This window comes from Megascapheus bottae, chromosome 9, assembly GCF_031878675.1.
Source record: "Megascapheus bottae isolate mThoBot1 chromosome 9, mThoBot2.hap1, whole genome shotgun sequence".
Lineage (NCBI taxonomy): Eukaryota > Metazoa > Chordata > Mammalia > Rodentia > Geomyidae > Megascapheus > Megascapheus bottae.
The window spans coordinates 16,442,570-16,465,997 of record NC_143517.1 but is presented as its reverse complement, the minus strand read 5'-3'; the positions used below and the strand labels follow the sequence as shown (position 1 = coordinate 16,465,997).

Below are 23,428 nucleotides of genomic sequence, written 5' to 3'. Positions count from 1 at the left end.
TCTCCAAAGTCACAAAATGTCCCCCCCCTCCCTTCCAACACCTTTGCACACTTTTGCTCCCTGGTGAAGGAAAAGAACGTTGAAGAGGCTCAGTTTCGCCACTTTCGTAGCTACGTCTGGGCAGAATTAAAGTCACAACTTTTTTTTTTTTCCCTGCTGGAGAAATAACGGCTAAGCTCATCTAATGGTAAAGGCTCGATTTGTTTCAGGTCTGAAGACCCAGCTGGTGACGAGCGTGGCGGGAGAAGGGATCACGAGAAGCCGCGGCTCCGCGGAACGCCTCCGCAGCCAGGCCCCGCCCGCTCCCACACCGCGCCAGGGCCTCCGCCGCGCACCCCGCGAAATTGGGGGTTCGTGGGGGTCAGCCCCGCCCCCGCTTCCGGCCCAGGCCGGTGCGAGCGCAGGAACTCGCTTTCCCGGCAGCCCCGGCGCCCCGCCCCGCACCCCCGCCAGGCGCGTTCCGGGTCCTGTCACGGCTCGGCCCCGCCGCGGTGCACCCCGCAGACTCCTTCCCGCGGGCTCCGGGCCTGGCTTCCAGCGCCCCAGCCCCGCCCTCGGCCGCGCGCGCGCGCCCCGTGCCCCGCCCTCTCTCCCCCCGCCCCCCGCCCCCGCGTGCGGCCGCTGCAGCCAATGGGGTGTCGGGCCGCGTGCGCAGATTCAAACGGCGGCTCCTGAGGGAGGCTGGGCGCGAGATTCGGCGGTGCCGACAAAACCCTGCAGGCGGCTGCGAGCGCTGCAGAGCTGCTCACCGCGGAGGGCGGGCGGGAGTGCGGGAGGGGGGGGGCGTCGGCATCCGAGGCGCGGCGGGGACTGACCGCGGCGGCCACCGGCTAGAGAGGCGGCGGGGAGGGGCCGGCCGTGGGCGGGGGCGCGCCTGCTGACATGTCCGGGGCATCCCGGGCCGGGCCGGGCCGGGGTTAGGAGCGGCGCCCGGGCTGGGGGCGGGTCGCGGTCCGTCCCTGCGTCCCTCCGTCCCGTCCAGTCCTGCCGAGGGGCTTGCGTTCCGCACTCGGCCGGCCGCCTCGGGGCAGCAGCGAGGGAAGCGGAGGGAGGGTCGGGGGGGACGAGGAGCATCCGCCCGAGGCTGGAGGAGGCTGACTCGCGTCCCCGCCCAGCCCGCGCCTATGCGGTACTTGAAGGATGGCGAAGAGGTCGCGCAGGTGGGTGACACCCGGGGGCCCGGGGCCTGTCGGCCGGGTCCGGGCTCGGATCCCCTCTCTCCCGCCGCCGCCCCCTCGCCCGAGCCCCCCACCCCGGGCACACGCAGTCTTCCCGGGTGAACTGGGTCCCGCGGGCAGGAGGGCAGCTCCGACCTCGGGAAAGTTGGGGTCTCGGGGTGCTGGAGGCAGAGACCAACAAAGACTCGGGTTGCTCCTCGGAGTTGATTCTCCCCACGGTGCGCATCCAGGCTCCTAACCTTTCTCAGCCTCATTCTTCTTTTCTTTTCTTTTCTTTCTGTGGGCAGGGAGGGAGGTTTCTTGCCTTTCAGGGTATACGTCACGCTGGTAGAAGTGGTGATGCCCTGTCTGGATGACTCTTCAGGGATCGCGCCACTCAAAACCGGGACCTTGTGATCCAGCCGGGTGGGCACCCCTCTTGCCAGCTCTGCAGCCTCGAAAGGTTATGGAAAAACCTCCTGGGGAGTTAGTGGAGGGTCATTCTCATATTTCTGTATACATTCGTAGTATGTTTCTACCGGGACGGTGTTAAATTGTTGCTACCCATAGCTAGATCTTAAAATAAAACAATGTATTTTTTTTATTCGCTTAACGTTTGAAACTGTACTTATGTTACAGGAGTGGGGCACAATTTTTTTTTTGTGGATGGAAAATGTTAGGATGAATTTATATATCACTGTGTTACTATGGAATGAGTGACAGAGTAGCAGCTGCTACTCTGCGGAGTAGGGTTAGTTCTTCATTTTCCACATTAAAAGGTTTTGGGCAGAATTTTCAAATGCTTTTATCTGGATTCATAACCCCAAAGTCTTATCTACAGTTGTGGTTCCTGAGTTGAAATTAGGGCTGGGAATATTCATTTTAGGTTCTGACAAAACAGATTCAGCAATAATAATCCATAATATTCTTACTTTATACATAGCATCACTTGCCTGCTGTAAGATGGATCTGCATAAATCTATATGAAATTATGTTATAGTTCTTTTATAGCAACTACAATATAGGACAGACCCCTGGAGAAGTAGAACAACTGTGTACACACACACATCTTTAGCAATCAGGTTTTCAACTGTCACAGAATTGACACTTTAGTCAGCCCAGTTCTTTGTACTGGGCTGGAGGAAGTGGAATGGGGGGGATGTTCAGCCACACGCTTAGTCTGTACTTAGTGGAACACAGTAATACTCCGTTTCCCACAGTCCTGACAAAAGTGTCTTCATTTGGGGGAGGGAGCAAAACCACACAGGTAACTGCTCCATCTTCAGAAAACAGAAGTTAGAAGCTTCTGTGGTGATGTTTACTGAAGTACTACTTTAGGCCTTTGGAATTGGTACATCTTAAAATAATTTCAAAACCTATTAAGTTGGGTGTCAGTGGTCCATATCTGTAATCCTTGCTACTCTAGAGACAGACTTGAGGGTCTCTGTTAGAAGCCAGCCTGGACTGGCTTATCTCCAATTAAATACCAAAAAAAAAAAAAAAAAAAAAAGCTGGATGTGGAGCTGTGACTCAAGTGGTAGAGCACTAGCCTTGAGAACACAAGCTCAAGGAGAACAATGCAAAGTAACAAGTTGAAGTCCATAAAATTGTATTTATATTTAAGATGAAGTTATCTGCTTAGTATTGATGTCAATCTTTTCTGAAACAGTTTCTTGGCCAGTTCTGTCATTTTTAGCTGCAGTATGTTTGGACACTGATAGTTGAGTGTTAGAACTCTCTTTCCTGCTTGGGTTTTCTGTTATATAGTTGTTTCCTAATACTAGAGTAAGAAAGGAAAAATTATAATTAGTTTGCACACATAAATTCTTTTATTAACATTACTGTGAGCTTTAAATACTTTAAGGTTTAGGTCTGGAACAAATAAGTATAGTAGAATAAAGGTGTACTTTTTTTAGGGAGCACACAGAAGATGTGGCAAGAAATTGTCACCTCTGACTGGTGCATTTCTCCTGTCTTCATACTTAAGTTTTATGCTTTAAATTGTGTTTCTGATATTTGTAAATATGTATGGCTTGTGTATTTTAGAGGATGACAAATGGAATGTTTTGCAGGAGAAACCTATTCATTGGACAAAATTAACTCATCCTTTGGTTAAGAATGTTAACATATATGAATGAAATTTATGGTAGTAAGAGAAAGGCAATAACCTAGTTATTTCAAGTTGTACTTTGATATTGCCAGTATGCAACCCTTATTAATGTAAGCGAAATCTGTACTTGGCTGCATAAAATCTCCACATATGAATATAGACATAAATCCTTTAATAGACTTTTTCAGTATGATCTAAATAAAACTGTTGCCTCAAGTATGAAATAACTGAAAGATAGTGGCTCCTTTGGTTTTTATTTAATAGCTGTAGAGTAACTCATTGAAATCTATATTTTTCCCCTCAGTTGCATTGTGGAGTAGGCACATAGTGTAGCAGCAGTTTTGAAGATATATTTATAGGCAATTATAAAATTAGGTTATCCTATTAATATATATTTAATGTTAAAGTACATTTTATGTACAAATAAGCATTATTTTAGAACTTCTCCCTAGCTGCAAAACCTGTTACTCCTAAAAGATTAAGATACGCACTTGAGATAACCGTTGACTGCACTAAACCACAAGATAAAGCCTAGTTTTATGCTTGAAGGTATTATTTAGTGATATTTGTGCATGTTTACACACATGTGCCCATGTGTGTTTGTGCATGTTTGTAATCGTTCTTTTGTTATTTCCAGCAAAATAAGTGGAGGTGAAGTATATTGTCATTATGGCAGAATTGTTTTGGGAAAGAAGATAAATTCTATCTCAGTTTAAAATCTATTAGTGTTGTGGTTTGGATTTTGTAGGTCTGTAAAGATAGTTTCTAGCTTTAAACTATATCCTACTTTGAGGACCTTTTGTGCTGATCTTTTCTCATTTAAAAATATACACTCTAAAATAATAAATAGACATATTATCACATTTGGGCTTATGGGTAACTGGGTAGACCTCTCCCCAGACTTTATTTTACTTTTGGCATTAATCATGGTCTGCAATGTGAAATCAGATTGGACTGTAATACTGGCTTGCAGTCCAGATTTAGAATTCAATATTTATGTATGTAGTACATTATAATAACCACTGGGTGGCCTGATTTCACTTTATTATGTTAACCTGGTAACTTCTCATACCCTTGAATATAACAACTTAAGAACATTAAATCCAGTTAGCCTATCTTCACAAAATATAATAAAGGTATATATTTTATTAAATATAAAGATTTCAGACTTCTGAAAGTTTGTGATCTTAAAGAGCAAGTTAGAGCAATTTTATGAGAACAGATTTTATAAAACAACTTGTATTTCTCTTTAGTTTCAAACCAGTACTAGTAGAATCATTTGTAATAAAAATGAATTATGGCTACTTCATTTTGTTTTTTTATACTATTTTAGATGGTTTAGTTGTTATCATTTAAAACTGAATTCTGAACTTTTCCAAATGTTTTATCTTAATATCAAGTGTGAACAATTTGTGTATTATTTCACAAGTGAAGTTTTGACTATCACAACTTTTTAGCTTATACTGCACTAGACACTACCCTTAACCATTTTCCTGGCCTAATAAGCTATAGACTTTTTTTTGCTTTTGTTGTTTCATATGTACCCTGATCACTTTATTGATTCATAGTTTATAAAACTGTTTCTATTTGAATATGATAGTTTGGTTAAACATTGGGCATATAGAATTAGTATTTTCTTTGACTTAGAAAAGAAAACTGATAATTCTAGAACCCATGTCTTAGATTGAAGAAAAAGATAAAAATTCTCTAACATTTTTGCTTTGTAACTTGGGAAATAATTTTACCTTCTTTTGCCCTCTTCTAAAATAATCATATAAGACTATAATGTTTTATTTACTTATGAAGCAGGAAGCTTGATTTGGTTGAATTAATATGTATTACCAGCACTGTTTGCTACAATAAAAATGTGCCAAAAATTATATACAAAGTAGAAAATAGAGTAGAGTTTGTCTCAATGGTTTCTAGTGATGATTGGTTACAACTTTTTCATTGTTAAATGATAAAAGTGTTACTTTGGTGGGGTTATTTGTGAAGATTTATCCCTTCCCTCATCCAGGTTTTTTTCTTTCAAATTAAGTGTTGCCAGGAATGTTCTTATAGTATACCTAGTGATTTGGTACATTTTTAGGAATGTGTGCTGTCACACTTACTTAAAAGTGGTATTTTTCAACAGTCATATAGAGATGCATAGAAATAACTAGGCTAGAGGTATGGTTCAGTGGCATAGTGCTTGCCTATCATGAGACAAAACTAGACCATTGGTTCAATCCCTAGCTCCACCAAAAAAGGAAAAAAAGAAAGAAAAATGAAAAGTAAACTAACTTGATGACAAAACTAAAAAATAGAATTAGATTTTAGGAAAGTCCCATAGGTGGTAGAAAGATGATTCTAAGAATTCTACTTTAATGTTCCCTTGTTCTCACCCATTTAGAAAACCCAGCTTCTTGAATGAAACTGATGACCATGCTGAATATAGCAGAGAATGAAACCTCATGTAGAAATAAAGATCTCTCATGAGTTATGTAGCCCAAAATTAAGGAGCTGCATTTAACAATTAAAAGGAACAAGTTCTTAGGAAAATTACTCCTTGCTTATTCTTTTGGACTAAAGTTACATTTGTGTGTGTATATCCTTAAAATAATTTTGGTAGCAACTTTAAAGTGGACTTTTTACAGATTAGATATGATGTAGGTTTTGGGAGGGGGAGGGGACAAATACTCAATGTTTATGCAGGAAAATTCCCAGGTTAAATTGTGATAGAAATAACTTTTTTTAAAAGCAGTCTTTAATGTGCTGTTGTGGAAGCCATTGGAATCTAAAGGGAGAGAGAAAGAGGACAACCTGTGAAAAGCATGCTAGAGGGTTATTTGGGGTATCAGGAAGTGGTAATGTTGCAGTGGGCATTTCTAAGAAAAACAGTAGACACTTCATAGAATCATTTTTGTATTGAATTTTAAAAGAATGTTTCATCAGGTTCTGCTTTTTAAAATTCTGCCACTTGGAGGTGCATTTGGATTCTGAAAGTTCAGTTTAACAAATGGGAATGGGTTCTGTCTCTTCCTAGTGGTACTTTTTGTTGTTAAAAATGAGTTCTTTTCTCATATTCACTTTGAGATTTCATCTGTATTGAGAAAGGTGAAAGTTTTGGTTGGGTTGAAAGGAAATGGTGTATTTTTGGAATATAGAGCACTTGGAGGAAATGGAATTATAAAAAACAGACTATTGAACTTACAAATATTTGATTGGCAGGAACTCTGCTTGATCCTCAAAGGTGAACATGACAGACATAGTTTTTGCACTCTGGAACTTACTGTGTGGTTGTAGTTGGCTGGTGACATAGAGTAGATATTCTGAATACAGCGCTTTATCTGATTTAGTAGATTACTTGGAAATTTATGAAGTAATTGGACATTAAAACATCTGTGACTTAACAGTTTGTTTAACCTGTGATATTTGTGATAGCTGAAACTGGTTGCCAATGATGTATTTTCTTTAGTTAGGCTTGGCATTTGAAATCTGAAACAAAATAGTTAAGGACTGAATTATTACGTATGAATGTTGGCTTCATGGAAAGACAGTATTGGAAAATGAAAGTACATTAAGCTATGCACTGGTGGCTTACACCTGTAACCATAGCTACTGAGGAGGTTGAGTTCTGAGGATCATAGTTGGAAGCCAGACTAGGCAGAAAAATCTTTGAGACCCTTATTTATCTCCAGTTATCCAGCAAAAAGCCAGAAGTAAATCTGTAGATCAAGTGGTCAAGCACTGACCTTGAGCAGGAAAAATCAAACAAGGGTATGAGGCCCTGAGTTCAAACTCAGTACTAGCATTCCCTGTGGCCCCTCCCTCCCCAAAGAATTGAGCTGTAGAAGTAGATAAATATTATAGATAGGAGAACATGGTATCTTGCTCTCCTGCCTGTTCAGCTATGATTTTGGTCCTAATGGAACTGACATGTCAGAGGAAATACCTGCATATCATATACATTAGATCTAAGGCCTTAGGTTTATCACTGTATGATTGAATTTATATATGTTTTACTCAAAAAAATTGAAACATTTGTTTAGCACCAGTACACTTTTTAATATTTTACTAATTCAATTTTTTTATGACATTGGGAATTGAACTCAGGGCCTTGTGCCTTCTAGACAGGCAAACTAACTACCACTTAAGCCATGTTCCTGGCCTTACCTATTCTCAACTGTATTACAGTAAGGATAGCTACATCTTTAAATGTATGTTATTTTAAATAAGAATGAGTTCTTGGAAAAGTTAATTCTAGTAAGGCAAAAGTAATTTTGAATTCTATTAGGTAATCAGCTACTAATATCAAGGCACTTTTGTGTGCATTATATTTTTATTTTATTCTGTAGCATCACTATAACATATGTGGTATTAGGTTTATTTCACAGTTGAATCCCTGACAGGCTAATATGTTTAGGCTAATTACAAAGTGTGCAGAGAAGTTAGAACTAGCAGCTTGTTCTGATTTCAAAATGTATTTGAGATTTGTCCTTAGTATCTTTTAGCTTTCTGATGTTTCTGTTTTTTCAGTGTGCTCTATGACATATTTGCTGTGACAAAAATTATTTGTTTACGTCAAATTTCCTTTGAAATGACATTATTAACACTCCCTTCTTATGGTTGTGAAATTTTAAGAGAAAAATTTCATAGTCTGTCAGAATGTCTCGTACCTAGTTTCAAATAAATGTCAGCAGCTCATGTTATCCTCAGATACTCATAACTTTATTCAGTAATCTTCTTGTAATCTCATAATTCAGTTTATCATGGAGACCTACCCTTTTGGTGGCTACTTTCAAAATTGCCTTTTTTTGAGACAAAACAAAACAAGACCTGTATGAACCCAGGTTCCTTTGTTCCTCACCTCCTTGTGTTAATTTTCCTTGGGTCATCTCATGATCTCAACTATTCTTCATACGCTAGGGATTGCCAAAACAGTCTACTCTGGACTTTGTATTTTAGCAGAAGATTCATTTACTCTGTTGCTTCTAGATCTGCTTTGCAGTAGCTACATGTGGCTACCGGCTCTTGAATTGTGGCTAGTCTGAATCATGATGTATTCTAACTACTACCACTTTCGGCTTTTTTCTATGTATGTGGTACCAAGAAATCCCGAACCCAGGTCTTCGTGCATGCTAGGCAAGCACTCTACCACTAGGCCAAACTCCCAGCCCTATTTCATCTTTTGAGTTTCATGTACTACTTTTCACTTACTATTTTCACCTTTGCTCATCTTTTGTGGGCCTTAGGTTTTTGTCACATTTGCCTTTTCTCTACTAAGTAAAAAAGTAAAGTTTTCTTTCAGTATTCTTTTGATTCCTTCCTTCCTCCCTCCCCTACCCTCCTTCCTCCCTCCTCCCTTTCTTCCTTCCTCCCTTCCTTCCTTCCTTCCTTCCTTCCTTCCTTCCTTCCTTCGTTCCTTCCTTCCTTCCTTTGTTCCGCCCCTCTCCCTCCCTCCCTCCCTCCCTCCCTCCCTCCCTCCCTCCCGCCCTCTCTCTCTCTCTTTCTTTCTCTTTTTTTTGTGCCTGCCCTGGGGCTTGAATTGCCACTTGAACTATAACTCCACTTCTGGCATTTTGGGTAGTTCAGTGGACCTAAGACACTCATGAACTTTCTTGCTTGGCCTGATCCTCAGATCTCAGCTTCCTCAGTAGCTAGGATTACAGGCATGAGCCACCATCACCAGGCTACAGTTTCATTAAAAAATACATATCTGATCTGAACTTATTTTAAAGTCAGTATGTATTTTAGTCCTTAAAAAATGACTACCAGTAATAGAGTTTATGGAAAAAACCCATCTTAGTCTACTGAATTGTTATCCACATTGGTGTTTGCATTGTTTCTGAATGTTCTGTTCCGTTTATGTGCTTGGTTATTTATATGTCAGTACCATACTGTCTCTTAAAAAAAATTAGTCTTGGGGCTGGGAGTTTGGCCTATCGGTAGAGTGCTTACCTAGCATGCACGAAGCCATGGGTTCGATTCCTTGGTTACCACATAAACAGAAAAGGTTGGAAGTGATTCTGTGGCTCAAGTAGTAGAGTGCTAGCCTTGAGAAAGTCCAAGGACAGCGCCTAGGCCCTGAGTTCAAGCCCCAGAACTGGCAAAAAGAAAGAAAAGAAAAAAAATGTTGCTCTTTGTATGACTTAATTTTCAGTCATGCCTGCAAAGACAAGCTCATCAATTGAACTAATTTAAATACAATTCTTGCATTCACAAGTTTTTGCTTTTTTGTAGTGAGGATGAGGATGATGACCTTCAGTATGCTGATCATGATTATGAAGTACCACAACAGAAAGGATTGAAAAAACTCTGGAATAGAGTAAAGTGGACAAGAGATGAGGTAATTGTCTGGCAAGGTTTTCTAATTACATGCTTGTATTTATCAGGTAGTATGATTACAGTTAATAAATAATATTTTAAAAGCAAAATATCAGGATAAGTTACTTATCAACTAGCTTACATTCTTTGTCTTTAATTAGGGACATGAATAAACTGGGTGATATTGGGACTGACAGAAGCAGTATAGATATGATAGACAGTACTGGAAAGTTGTCTGTATTCAGGGATTGAGGAAAAGGACAGAGGAACAATTTCTAATAGTTATACCTGCTTTAATAGGATGATAAATTAAAGAAGTTGGTTGAACAACATGGAACTGATGATTGGACTCTAATTGCTAGTCATCTTCAGGTAAGTAAAATATTAACTTATATTTTGCATTTGGCTGCTTCAAGACATGGGGTTAAATTTTTTTATGAGCTATTACATTTCTAGTACATATTGAGTAACTAATCCCCAAATCCAAGCTCTGAAGTGTTACAAAATCTTAAGACATTTTGAGTTCTGGCATGGCTCCACATGCAGAAGACTTGACTTATGGAAAAAAATGCAAATACCCTAAAAATAACATATTGGTGAATAAGGTATATGTAGCACATGAGAATTTTGTGGTTAGACTTGTGTACCACCTCCAGAAATACTATTATAGACATGCAAATATTACAAAAAGCTTTAAAAATTACTACTTTAAAAATGATAGGAAGTAGTGCTGTGGCTCAAGGGGTAGCGCGGTAGCCTTAACCTGAAGAACTCAGGGACAATGCCTCCTTTAAGTGTCAACTCTTAACCTACATAATTGCATATGATAACTTGTTTTCTTGATAACTCCATGGGGTTCACTATCATACAATGTACCCCAATCTAGTCTTAACTTTAGGAGTTTTAACTGTTGTACTGCGTGAATCTGGGGTTGTTTTTGAGTTCTTGTCTGCTTTGTACAGTTTTTCTACTGAATGTCATTTAGTCCTTAATGCCAGATCATTCTCTATGGGCTGAACTCAGGGCCTGGGCACTGTCCTTGAACTTTCTCAAGGCTAGTTCTCTACCACTTGAGCCATGGCACCACTTGTGGCTTTTTCCTGGGCATGTAGTACAAAGGAATCAAACCATGCATACTAGGCAAGCACTCCTACCACTAGGCCACACTCTTGGCCCACTGTGGAATTTTCTGCCATGGCTTTGCTGCTTGCCATGTTATAAGATGTATTGTAGATATATACTTGATTTGAACTATTCTGTTTTAATTTGTAGTTTAAGCTTTGGTGATAAATAAAACTTGAATGTAGGTATGTAAAATAAATAATATATTTATCTAAAGATTGATACAGAAAGCACTTTTTTTTCCTTTTTCTTTTCTTTTTTGTGGGTCATGGGGCTTGAACTCGGCCTGAGCGCTGTCACTGAGCTCTTCAGCTCAAGGCTACTATCCTACCCTTGGGCCTGGACATTGTCCGTAAGCTCTTCAGCTCAAGGCTACTGCCCTACCCTTAAGTCAAACCCCACTTCCCATTTTCTAGAGGTTAATTGGAGATAAGAGTTTCAGGTTCTTTTGTGCCTGGGATGGCTTTGAACCTTGATCTCAGTTCTCAGCCTCCTGAGAGGCTAGGATTACTGGAGTTAGCCCCAGCACCCCAGTACCTGGCTCATTTTGTTTTCTTCTTCTTCTTTTTTTAATGCCAGTCCTTGGGTTTGAACTCAGGGCATAGGCACTGTCTCTGAGCTTTTTTTGTTCCAGACTAGCACTCTTTATCACTTGAGGCTACAGATCCACTTATGGCTTTTTGTGTGTGTGATTAATTGGAAATAAGAGTCTCAGTGACTTTCTTGTCCAGGCTGACTTTGAACTGTGATCCTCAGATCTCAGCTTCCCAAGTTGCTAGATTAGATATAGGTGTGAGTTACCAGCAGTCAACTGAATACATTTTCTTAACTGCAATTTTTTTTGTTGTTGTTTTTTTGCCAGTCCTGGGCTTGAGCTCAGGGCCTGAGCACTGTCCTTGGATTTTCTCAAGGCTAGAGCTCTTCCACTTGAGCCTCAGCACCACTTCCAGCTTTTTTTTCTATGTATGTGGTACTGAGGAATTGAACCCCAGTCTTCATGCATGGTAGGCAAGCACTCTATCACTAGGCCAAACTCCCGGCCTCTCAACTGCAATTTTGTTTTTGTTTTGTTGGTCATGGGGCTTGAACTCTGGGCCTGGGTACTGACCCTGAGCTCTTTAGCTCATGGCTAGCACTCTACCACTTGAACCACAATGCCATTTCTGGTTTTCTGATAGTTCATTGGAGATAAGAGTCTCATGGACTTTTGTGTCTGGGCTGGCTTTGAACTATTCTCAGATCTCAGCCTCCTGGATAACTAGGATTTCAGACATGAGCCATGGTGCATGGCTTACGATTTTGTTCTTAATTAAAGTATGCTACAGTTGACTTGCCTCTGGAACATATTTATTCAATAACAACATTATGTTGACTAAATTTTTTCAGAATCGGTCTGATTTTCAGTGCCAACATCGATGGCAGAAGGTTTTAAATCCAGAATTGATAAAGGGCCCTTGGACTAAAGAAGAAGATCAGAGGGTAATATCTTTATATTCTTTATATTCACTGAGTAGGTAGCATAGCCTTTTTTTCTTGATACTTTGTTTTAATATATGAAGTATGTATTTATATCCCTGGATTTTGTTCTTTAGAAGAAGTTGCATAAGAATCAGCTGTTGGCTATTTTGAAATAATTTTTATTTTAATTGAATTGAACCAATTATATAATATGTACAGGCCATGTTTGGGGAAAGCAGTATTGGAGTTTGAACTAAGGGTTTTATACTTACTAGAAAAAGATAGTACTCTTGTGTGTCACATCAGTATAAGGGTTTCATACTACTAGGAAGACATTGTATGATATGTCTCAATGCCATTTTTGTGGGATACAGTTGGAGTTTTGTATTGGGCTTTCCTCACACTTCAGTTCTTTCACCTAGTCCTCCTTCACAGCAGGGATTACAGACTTGTGATACCACATATGACTTGTTTGTTGGTCTTACTAATTTTTGTTCCTGGGCTAGCCTTGAACTGTGATCCTTCAATCTCTGCCTCCCTCATAGCTAGGACTACAAACTTGTGCTACCACATCCAGGCATATAGAGACCCCTTCTTTTTATTTTGATAGTGATTTGCAAAAGAAAAAAATCCTGACCCACCATAAGCTTTGTTAACCAATTAAAACATAGTTTCCTATCAAAAATTGAAACATTGAAAAGATGTGTGTGTGTGTGTGTGTGTGTGTGTGTATGTGTGTGTATTGTGTGCATGGCACTGAGGCATGCTTGACAAGTGCTCTGCCACTTGAGCCATGCTTAGAGTTAGAGTCCTTTTGTAATCAGTATATGTTTTAGCCAGGGTTTCTCAAAGTATCTTTGTCTTGACCCTTCTCAAACATGGCTGGCCTGGCACCACCTTCCAAGAAGTTGGGATGATAGGTGTGATCTATCATGCTTTGCTTACAAATATTTTAATTTTATTTTTGCCAGTCCTGGGCTTTGGCTCAGGGCCTGAACACTGTCCTTGGACTTTTTCAGCACCACTTCTGGCTTTTTTCTATGTATGTGGTACTGAGGAATCGAACCCGGGTCTTCGTTCATGCTAGGCAAGCACTCTACCACTAGGCAAAACTCCTGGCCCCAACATTTTAAATTTTAATTTGATAACTAGATATAGGATGCTATTTTCTTCCTGACCTTTAATGAATCATATGTGTACACACACACACACACACACACACACACACACACACGCACGCACAAATCAGGGCATCATGTTTCCAGAGGATTTATAATTAAGAGCTAGTATCATTTTTGTGCAGTAAAAGTTGGAGAGGAATGGATGTTTCTGCTCTATAGTTGAGGCTCCTTAAGGCCTGCCGGTTGCTGATATAGTTGGAATAATTAGAGCATTCATGCTAGTGTATTCTAATGACTGGATTCTTACTACTGCTCAGAGCAATTTAAAAGGTTGCTTCAGGGCCGGGAGTTTGGCCTAGTGGTAGAGTGCTTGCCTAGCATGCATGAAGACCCGGGTTTGATTCCTCGGTACCACATAAATAGAAAAAAGCTGGAAGTAGTGCTATGGCTCAAGTGATAGAGCTCTAGTCTTGAGAAAAAGTCCAAGGACAGTGCTCAGGTCCTGAGTTCAAACACCACAACTGGCAAAAAAAAAAAAAAAAAAAAGAATAGATTTCCTTTAAAAAAAAAAAAAAAAGGTTGCTTCACAGGCCTGGCTGAACCATTAATCTGCACAGTAGGTTCCTTGAACCAGGCCACAACCTTTCAAGGAATGTCCTGAAACCCCCTGAACTCTCCAGCTACTTGCGATCCTACCCATGACCCTACCTAAAGTTCCTTCTACCTGCAAGTATTATACCTTAGTCTCCTGATTCATGTCACCTTGGCCTCCTTCTTCAACTTTCCATTAAAGATTCAAGTTTTTCTGGTCTGTTGAAAAATAATTTGCTTAAGTAGGCTCAGTAGTGATCTGATTTATTTAATGGTTGATAAAAGTTTTAAAATGTATGATGTATATAATCTTAAATTTTTGTTTTTTAAACATAGTATATATATGGTGAAAATGGATGTATATTAAAGTTAAATGTCGCTCTACTAGGTTTACAATGACCTATTTGATAATGAAGCAAGTGGCAGTAAGGTAGACTGAGAATAACTATTCTTGCAAGTTTAGGTAAAATAAAACCAAACCTGAAGCCTGGTGCAGTGGCTCATATCTGTAATCCTAGCCACTCAGGAGGCTGAGATCTGAGGATCATGGTTCAAAGCAAGCCCGGGCACTAAAGTCTGTGAGACACTTATCTTCAATTAACTACCAGAAAAACAGTGGGACTTGGCTTAATTTGTAGAGTGCTAGCCTTGAGTTGAAGAGCTTAGGCATAACAAACACCCAGGCCCAGAGTTCAAGCCCCAGAACCACCACCGACAACAATAAAAACCCTAAAATGTGTGATCTGTATTTTTCAGTTAGGGAATCATTCAGACTGATCTGTATGAGTTTTTTTATTGTAATTAATAAAAGGGTTACATGATATTTGCCAGATAGAAGGTGCATTAATTCACATACATTGATACCCTTTCACATGTCTTGGTACCCATCACCCTTCCCCCCCCCCCCATCCCCCCACCCCCCTCTGTTTGACTTTTTACTGAAGTTTTTGTTTTTAAGATATAAAGTAAACACATATCAATGTCTTAACTATTTTAAGTTAATTTCTATTAATTCTGTTAATTTCTATTTCAAATAAATTTAACTTTTGAGTCACTTTAATTAGTCCCTTAGAGTTCTGATAAATTGGGAATCAGTTTTTGCACAGGTTATCACTGACGGTTAATATATTGTAAAATTATTTTTAAAAATTATGAAAATATCTTTGCAAATTATAGTTGCAACTGGAATTTGGTTCATTTATTTAAAATGATGTTTTTGGGGCCGGGAGTTTGGCCTAGTGGTAGAGTGCTTGCCTACTATGTGTTGAAGACCTGGGTTTGATTCCTCCGTACCACATACTTAGAAAAAAGCTGGAAGTGGTGCTGAGGCTCAAGTCGTAGAGCTCTAGCCTTGAGAAAGTCCAAGGACAGTGCTTAGGCCCTGAGCTCAAGCCCAGGACTGGCAAAAATAAAATGATGTTTTGGGCTGGATTTAGTGGTTCAAACCTGTAATCTTAGCTAATTGAAAAGTGGAAATCTGAAGGATTTGAGGCCATCCTGTTTAAAAGTTTGTGAGACTTCATTTCAACCAATAGCTCAGTGTGACAGCACATGCCTGTCATCTCAGCTACACAAGAAGCACATTGGATTGGCACAGTGTCATGTGCCTGTCATCTCAGATGTGGGGAAAGCATAAGTAGGTGGGTCGTAGCCCAATAAAGCCCATGCACAAAACGAGACATTATCTTGAAAATAACCACCCCAAAACTGGCTGGCAGAGAGCTCAAGTGGTAGAATACTTGCTGTGTAAAATGCAAGGCTCGAGTTCAAAGCTCCCAGTATTGCCAATAAAATAAAACAAAAAGATATTATGAATGTCTTAATGACTTGAAGGCATTCTTAATGTCTTTTTTTTGTTATTTTAGTTGTGGTGGTGGTGCCAGGGATTGAATCTAGGGCCTTGAACAAGTGAAACAAAGCGCTCCCACTTAGCAACATCCCCAGCCCTGTCTTTCTTGAGTTAGTTTTTAAAATTGTTTCAAAGGAATGCTTTTCAAAACTTTGGTTTTGTTTTTTAGGTTATTGAATTAGTTCAGAAATATGGACCAAAAAGATGGTCTTTAATCGCAAAACATTTAAAAGGAAGAATAGGCAAACAGTGTAGAGAACGGTGGCATAATCATCTGAACCCTGAGGTAAAGAAATCTTCCTGGACAGAAGAAGAAGACAGAATCATCTATGAAGCACATAAACGGTTGGGAAATCGTTGGGCCGAAATTGCCAAACTACTTCCTGGAAGGTGCATTATAAATATGTATATATATATATATACAGTTTTCTATACTTAAGCATGATATGTATTCTCTCACTATTAGCTATAGTACCCATCCAGGCACTGGTGACTCACACCTGTAATCATTGCTACTCAGGAGGCTGAGATTTGAGAATCAAGATTCAAAGCCAGCTCAAGTAATTAACTACCTAAAAACTGGAAGTGGAGCTCTGGTTCCCAGTGGTAGAGCACTAGCTTTGAGCAAAAAAGCTCAGGGACAGCACTCAGGCCCTGAGTTCAAGCCTCACAACATACAAAAAATTTTAAAATGTCTTTAATTTGTAATTAAGGTTTTAGGCTATATTCTACATGTATCTGTTTGGTAGTTCGTAATAAATTCCTTGGTAAGTAACTTGGTTACTTTCTTAATGAAGTATTTTATAGCAGTAAATCATACAATGAAATAATAGACCTTTATATTTATGTAAATGTTTAATATACTTCCAAAATCATGTTTACATGTCATTGTTAGGCAGACTTTTCTACAAATTCTTTTGGAATGGATTGTAAATCAGAGATTTCTTTTGGATCAGATACTATGCGCGTGTTCAAAGAATTACAAATATCCTGGCTGAGATAAATTGCTTGTGATAGTATGTTAGGAAAGCTCAATTTTTAATAAATGATGGTATGCTGTAGCCATGGAATTAGTATATATGACTATGTGATTAAAATATAATATTTTTATCCATCAGAGGCAGTGTTGAGCTCATTACAGTCTACATTGCATTGGTTATTAGTACTTACAATGGCAAACCATTTTAACAACCTTGGAGAATTCATACCTCCTTCCTTCTGAAGTTACATACTTGTTTTATATTGTATAATTTCTGCAGAGTACTTTAGTACTTTAGAGATTATTGTTTTTATATGTATTCTAAATTATATATTTGGGAAATATTGAAAATAAATATTACTGTCTTTGTTTTATAGATGAGAAAATTAAAGCAGTGCTCAATATTTTATGTGGGTTATGAACTCTGGACTAGTAGCTTCTGACAGTTTTAGTCTCTTAATACTTTTTTCTTTTTTGGTAATTTTGGGCTTTCAACTCAGGGCCTTGTATTTGCTAGGCAGGGATGCTATCTATTGCTTATCCCATGTCCTGAGCCCATTTTGCTTGAGTTACTTTCCATAGTCTTGAGTTTTTACTTGGGATAGTCTGGATTGAAGTCTTCCTACAGATGCTTGATCCTCACATTCTCTGCCTCCCAAGTAGTTGGGACTATAGGCATGAATCAGTGCTCCCAGATTTTCTGCATCCTTTTTCCCACATAGAGTCTAGCCTAGTACCTTAACATAAAGCAGATTAACAGTAAATTTGTATGTTGTATAGGATAGAATTATTTATATTACAGAGGATTTACATTTTTATAAAGACATGAACATAAGTTAAGTTAGTCAGTAAGCTCTTTTTGTCCTAAAAAGCAAAAAAGAATACTGGGATTTTGTATTTTGTATTTTCTTTCATTTGTGTGTGGGGGGGCAGTTGGGAAGTACTAGAGCTTGAACTCAGGGCCTTGTGTTCACTAGGCAAGCACTTTACCACTTTTTGGGGGGCCAGTCTTGGGGCCGGAACTCACAGCCTGGCACTGTCCTTGAGCTTTCTCAAGGCTATAGAGCTCTACCACTTGACCCACAGCAACACTTATGATTTTATCTGTATATGTGGTTCCAAGGAATTGAACCCAGGGCTTTGTGCATGCTAGGCAAGCACTGCTAGGCCAAACTCCCAGCTGTGTTTTGCTTCTTAAAAATTTTTCTGCCCAGTTATAGGGCTTGAATTCTGGGCCTGGCGCACTGTCGCTGAGCTCTTCAGCTCAAGGCTACCACCCTACCCCATGAGCCACAGCGCCACTGGTTTTCAGGTGGTTAATTGGAGATAAGAGTCTCATGGACTTAAGTGCTCTGGTCATACCCGGTAGCCGTGTTTTGCTTTTTATGATGATATTTGGTCTTGACCCCTGATATATTCTTTATCTACATTTTTTTCCTGTCTTGTTTTGAGACAGGATATCAGTATGTAGCCCAAGCTGGCCTTGAACTTGGGATCCTCTTGGTTTAACCTCTCCAAGTACTAGGATTACTGACATGTGCCACAATGCCTGGCTTTTTTCCTGTTCTTGTATGACTGGTCCATTCTTGTAAATCAGATCTTTATCTTACACAGGACCTTCCTGGAATAGCTTTTAAAATAACCTGAGTTAGCCACTTTTCTCATCCTACTTTAATTATCTTCATTGCACTGCTAGTTTTCTCTTCTTCTTTCCTTTCTCATGGCTATTCTTGCAGTGAGAATATAAACTCCATAAGATCATGGCTTCTTAGTCTTACTGCAGTATCTCTGCTGCTTATATATCTGCCATATAGAAATAGTTTAAAATTTAAAGAAATATTTAATTTCACCAACTCTTAAAATTTTGTTATAAGCACCTTGTGCATGATATATAGGATTGAACTTTGTGAAATCCTTTTTCTCTTTTTCTCTTTTTACTTTATTCTTAGAACTGATAATTCTATCAAAAATCATTGGAATTCTACTATGCGAAGAAAAGTGGAACAGGAAGGCTATCTACAAGATGGAATAAAATCAGAACGATCTTCATCAAAACTTCAACACAAACCTTGTGCGACTATGGACCATTTGCAAACCCAGAATCAGTTTTACATACCTGTTCAGGCACATATTTTTAATATATTTATTATTTAAACATTTCTTTAGTAGATATATATGAGAAGGTGCTTAGTTTCTTAATAGGAAAATAAAACTCAGTTGGGTAGGGATAGACAAGATTTGAAGATCCATACTAAAAGATATTGCCATAATTTTGGCAAATAGATTCTAAAAAAATCTTCCTTTTGTGGACTTTTTACATTAAGAAATGTAGTGTATACATTTATTAATACTCCAGTTCTTTGCCTCTTCATTTATGATTTAATTGTTATCTGTGCTTTAACATCGATTGCAGTTTGCACCCAAAAAGTTCTATGTAGCTAGATGCTGTGGCTCACCTCAGTAATCCTAGCTACTCAGGAGGCTGAGATCTGAGGATTGTGGTTCAAAGCCAGGCTGGGCACTAAAGACTGAGAGACTTTCATCCCTAAGTAACCATTAGAAAACCAGAAGTGGTGCTGTGGCTCAAGTGGTAGGGCGGTAGCCTTGAGCTGAAGAGCTCAGGGACAGTGCCCAGGCCCAGAGTTTAATCCCTACAACCAACCAGGAAAAAAAAAAAGTTCTGTGTAATTGTAGTATAGCTTATCTTGTAAGTGTTTATAAAATGATTTAAAGGAAAATTGGCTAAAAAAATAAGTAGTCATTGGGATTAAAATAAATACTTGGTTTTTGATGTCATTCTTTCTCCCCGAATAACTACTCACCTGAATGACTTTTTTTTTTTTTTTTTTTTTTTTGGTGGGTCATGGGGTTTGAACTCGGCCTGGGTGTTGTCCATGAGCTCTTCATCTCAAGGCTACCACCCTAACCCTTGAGCCTCAGACCCACTTCCCATTTTCTAGTGATTAATTGGAGATAAGAGTCTCAGGTCCTTTTGTGGCCAGGCTGGCTTTGAACCTTGATCCTCAGCTCTCAGCCTCCTGAGTTTCTAGAATTACAGGTGTGAACCATCGCACCTGGCTTGGATGACTTTTTTAGGCAGATTCATTAAGGTAGAAACTATCCAAGCTCAAAATGGGCCAAACTGTATGTTTTTCAGTGCATTTCCTACTTAAAAGTTCAGCAGTCTTCATAAGGTTTGTTTTATCTTTACCTGTTTTCCTATTATATACATATATATTAAATGATGAACAATTCTTGGTTCTTTTCAAATAAAAGGTAAAGATTAAGTTAGAGATAAATACTATCTATCAGAAGATAAAATTGTTAAAAACAATCCATGCTTACAGGATCTGAGGTTTTATTTTATATTTTATTGACATTATTTTCTACCATTCTTTTTATAAGAACCACTTAAAATAGTGACATAGGAAAACATATGAAGACAATAGTTATCTATTGATACTCAATCTTAAGTAAGGTTTTTTTTAACAAATTATCTGTACCTTTACATTTTTCTTTAGTCCTAGATTTCCATCATTGTAAATGGAACATTCTGCCCTTTTCTTAGAAAGTTTATTACTTACGTTTATCTTTTAACTGACAGAGAATTAATTTTTAAAATACTTGGTATTATTAGAGTCTTTAACACACTCTTTAGTTAAAAAAAATTCAGAAATATCTTAGTCAAAGTATGTTGGGAGTAAGGCATGGTGGTATGTGTCTATAATTCCAGTTCTCGGGAAGCTGGTGCAGGAGGATCTGGAGTGAGACTACCCTGAGCCACACATACAGCAAGACCTTGTCTCAAAGTCAGACAGCTCCCCAACCCTTAAACCCAACCAGCTAGATAAGGCTGTCTCCTGTGTGTTAAGAATTATTTAACCCTTTTAAACAATTTTAGAAATACTTCTATTGTGATTACTTAAATTTCATCTGTAAAGTATGACTTGAAGAAATAGATTAAATATACACAGATTTTCATGAAAAGTTTAAGAATGATAAGATTCATTTATTGAAGTTACAAAATTTGAATAATAAATGACACTGAAATTAAAAGAACTATGTTAGAATTTTTGTATAATGACTTTATTTTGGACAGTGATTTAGGTGTGCCATTATAGAAAGTAGACGATTTCATGTTTATTTGATTCTCAGGTTCAAAAATACTTAGGGGTGGCGAGTTTGGCTTTTCTTTTCTTTCTCTTTCTTTTGGTCAGTCCTGGGGCTTGAACTCAGGATCTGGGCACTGTCTTTGGACACATTTTGCTCAAGGCTATCCCTCTACCACTTGAACCACAGCACCATTTCTGGCTTTTTCTGTGTATGTGGTACTGAGGAATCGAACCCAGGGCCTTCGTGTATGCTAGGCAAGCACTCTACCACTAGGCCACGCTCCTGCCCCCCAAAATACTTTCTTACGTTTCTTTTCCTTTGTTTAAAAAATAAGTACTAGTATTTGAATCTAGGACTTTATACTTGCTAAGCAAGTACTCTGCCACTTGAGTGCCACACCCCAGCCCTTTTTGCTTTTACAGTTTTTTTTTTTTTTCTTTGCCAGTCCTGGGCTTGAGCTCAGGGCCTGAGCACTGTCCTTGGACTTTCTCAAGGCTAGAGCTCAACCACTTGAGCCTCAGCACCACTTCCAGCTTTTTTCTATGTATGTGGTACCGAGGAATTGAACCTGGGTCTTTGTGCATGTTAGGCAAGCTCTCTACCACTAGGCCAAACTCCCAGCCCCTTTTACGTTCTTTTTAAGATAGAGTCTCACATTTTTTGCCACAAGGCTAGCTCCTAAGTACCCTAGGTTACAGATGTGAGCCACACTGCCTAGCTTATATTTCTTTTCATTACTGCTCACTGAATTCACATGTAACCTCACAATTCCAAGTGTTTTAAATGAGGGGAAATAGTTACTCTGTTGTCAGAATATCTATTAAAAGTACACAAGTAATTCTGATTGTATAACTCTTCCATAGGAGATGAAAAAATAAGTGAGGGATAGCAATATTGTTACTTGATTGGCTGATAAAACTAGGCTAAGTAATTCTTGTGTTTCCTGAACTTTATAGTTTTCTTGATGTAGATTCTAGAAACAGGAATGTAGTTACTAGATGTGGAACTAGTGAAGGTATGAAATGGAAAAATGTGTGCCAGTCATGGACTTGAACTCAGAATTGGGGCACGGTACCTGCTCTTTTTTGCTCGAGACTAGTACCCTGTCACTTGAGTCACACCTGTACTTCTAGCTTTTTGCTGGTTAATAGGAAATAACAGTTTCATGGACTTTCCTGCTCTGGCTGGATTTGAACCAGGATCCTTAGGTTTGAACTTCCTAAGTAGTTAGGATTACAAGTATGAGCCAGTAGCACTCTGCCAAAGTTTTTAATGTTGATATTTTATAACAAATTTTGTTTACCTCAGATTAAAATTTTTTAGATAAAGCATTACGTGTACAATAGTAATGCTTTATTAGAAAAAGTAATATAGGGGGTGAATATGATCAAAGTACATTATATGCATGTGTAGAACTGATAGAACTGTTGTGATAAAATCCCTATGTATAATTTCATATGTACCAATTTAAGAATGTAATAATTTACTTCCTTTTTAGATCCCTGGTTATCAGTATGTACCACCTGAAGGCAATTGTGTAGAACATGTTCAAACTTCTTCTGCCTTTATTCAGGTAACTTATTTACAACAAAAAACAAAGGGAATACTTTTTTGTTGTTGTTAGTCGTGGGGGGCTCAAACCTGGGCCTAGGCGTTGTCCTTGAGCTCTTTAGCTCTAGGCTACTCCTGCCCTTGAGCCACAGCACTATTTCTGGGTAATACTTTTAAACATTAAAAAAGTCAAATATTGCCAATTTCTTCATGAGTTAAAATAGAATTGGGGTAGGAGTTTAGCCTACTGGTAGAGTGATTGCATACCATGTACAAACACCAGGTTCAATTCCTCAGTACCACATACATAGAAAAAAAGTGGGAAGTGGTGCTGTGTCTTAAGTGGTAAAGCTTTAGCCTTGAGAAAGCACAAGGACAGTGCTCAGGCCCTGAGTTTAAGCGAGGACTGGCCAAAAAACCAAAAATGATTAAAACAATGTATCTGCTATATATAGTAGGAAGAAGTTTTATTAGAGGAAATATATTTTATGTTGCATAGGAGAAAAAATTAGAATCCTAATATTTTAAAATATTTTTTATTGTTATTGTAATCGTTACAGAGGGGTGACAGTTACATAGATAATAAGTACATTTCTTTTTGAACAATGTTTCTTCTTCCCCCATTTTCTCTTAGTTTTTGCCTCCCAAACCTAGAACATTAATATTTTATAGCAACTTGGTAAGTAGTTTGTCTCTCTTTAATTTTTTGTAGCAACCCTTTGTTGATGAAGATCCTGATAAGGAAAAGAAAATAAAGGAACTGGAGTTGCTTCTTATGTCAGCAGAGAATGAAGTTAGAAGAAAGCGACTTCCTTCTGTAAGACATAGGCTTAAATGTTTAGACCTTATTGTTTGAACTTTTTATGGACACTTTTAATAGTTGTCACTAGCTGTAAAGTTTTATCTGACATCACATTTTTCCACATATTTTTAATTATAATTAATAGAAGGGTTACATTATATATATATATACACACTATATATAAGGTGCATTACTTCACAAACATTGATACCCTTTCTCATGTCTTGGTCCCCATTTCCCTCCCCCCACCCCAACCCCTCTTCTTGTTT

General features: G+C 38.8%; 1 protein-coding gene across 5 annotated transcripts in view; it reads left to right on the top strand.

The window, feature by feature from the left end:
- Window positions 1-906: 906 nt before the first annotated feature.
- Window positions 907-23,428, top strand: part of Mybl1 (MYB proto-oncogene like 1) — a 43,068-nt gene continuing 20,546 nt past the window's right edge. For 3 of the 5 annotated variants that reach the window (XM_090338897.1, XM_090338896.1, XM_090338898.1), the window contains exons 1-8: window positions 907-1,160; window positions 9,490-9,595; window positions 9,874-9,945; window positions 12,082-12,174; window positions 15,884-16,104; window positions 18,643-18,817; window positions 22,305-22,379; window positions 23,070-23,174. In XM_090338897.1, the coding sequence (XP_090195023.1) occupies window positions 1,141-1,160; window positions 9,490-9,595; window positions 9,874-9,945; window positions 12,082-12,174; window positions 15,884-16,104; window positions 18,643-18,817; window positions 22,305-22,379; window positions 23,070-23,174 (867 nt within the window). In that variant the 5' untranslated portion in view covers window positions 907-1,140. The remainder of the gene's footprint in view (window positions 1,161-9,489; window positions 9,596-9,873; window positions 9,946-12,081; window positions 12,175-15,883; window positions 16,105-18,642; window positions 18,818-22,304; window positions 22,380-23,069; window positions 23,175-23,428) is intronic. The other 2 variants (XM_090338901.1, XM_090338900.1) reach the window with 2 other exon arrangements.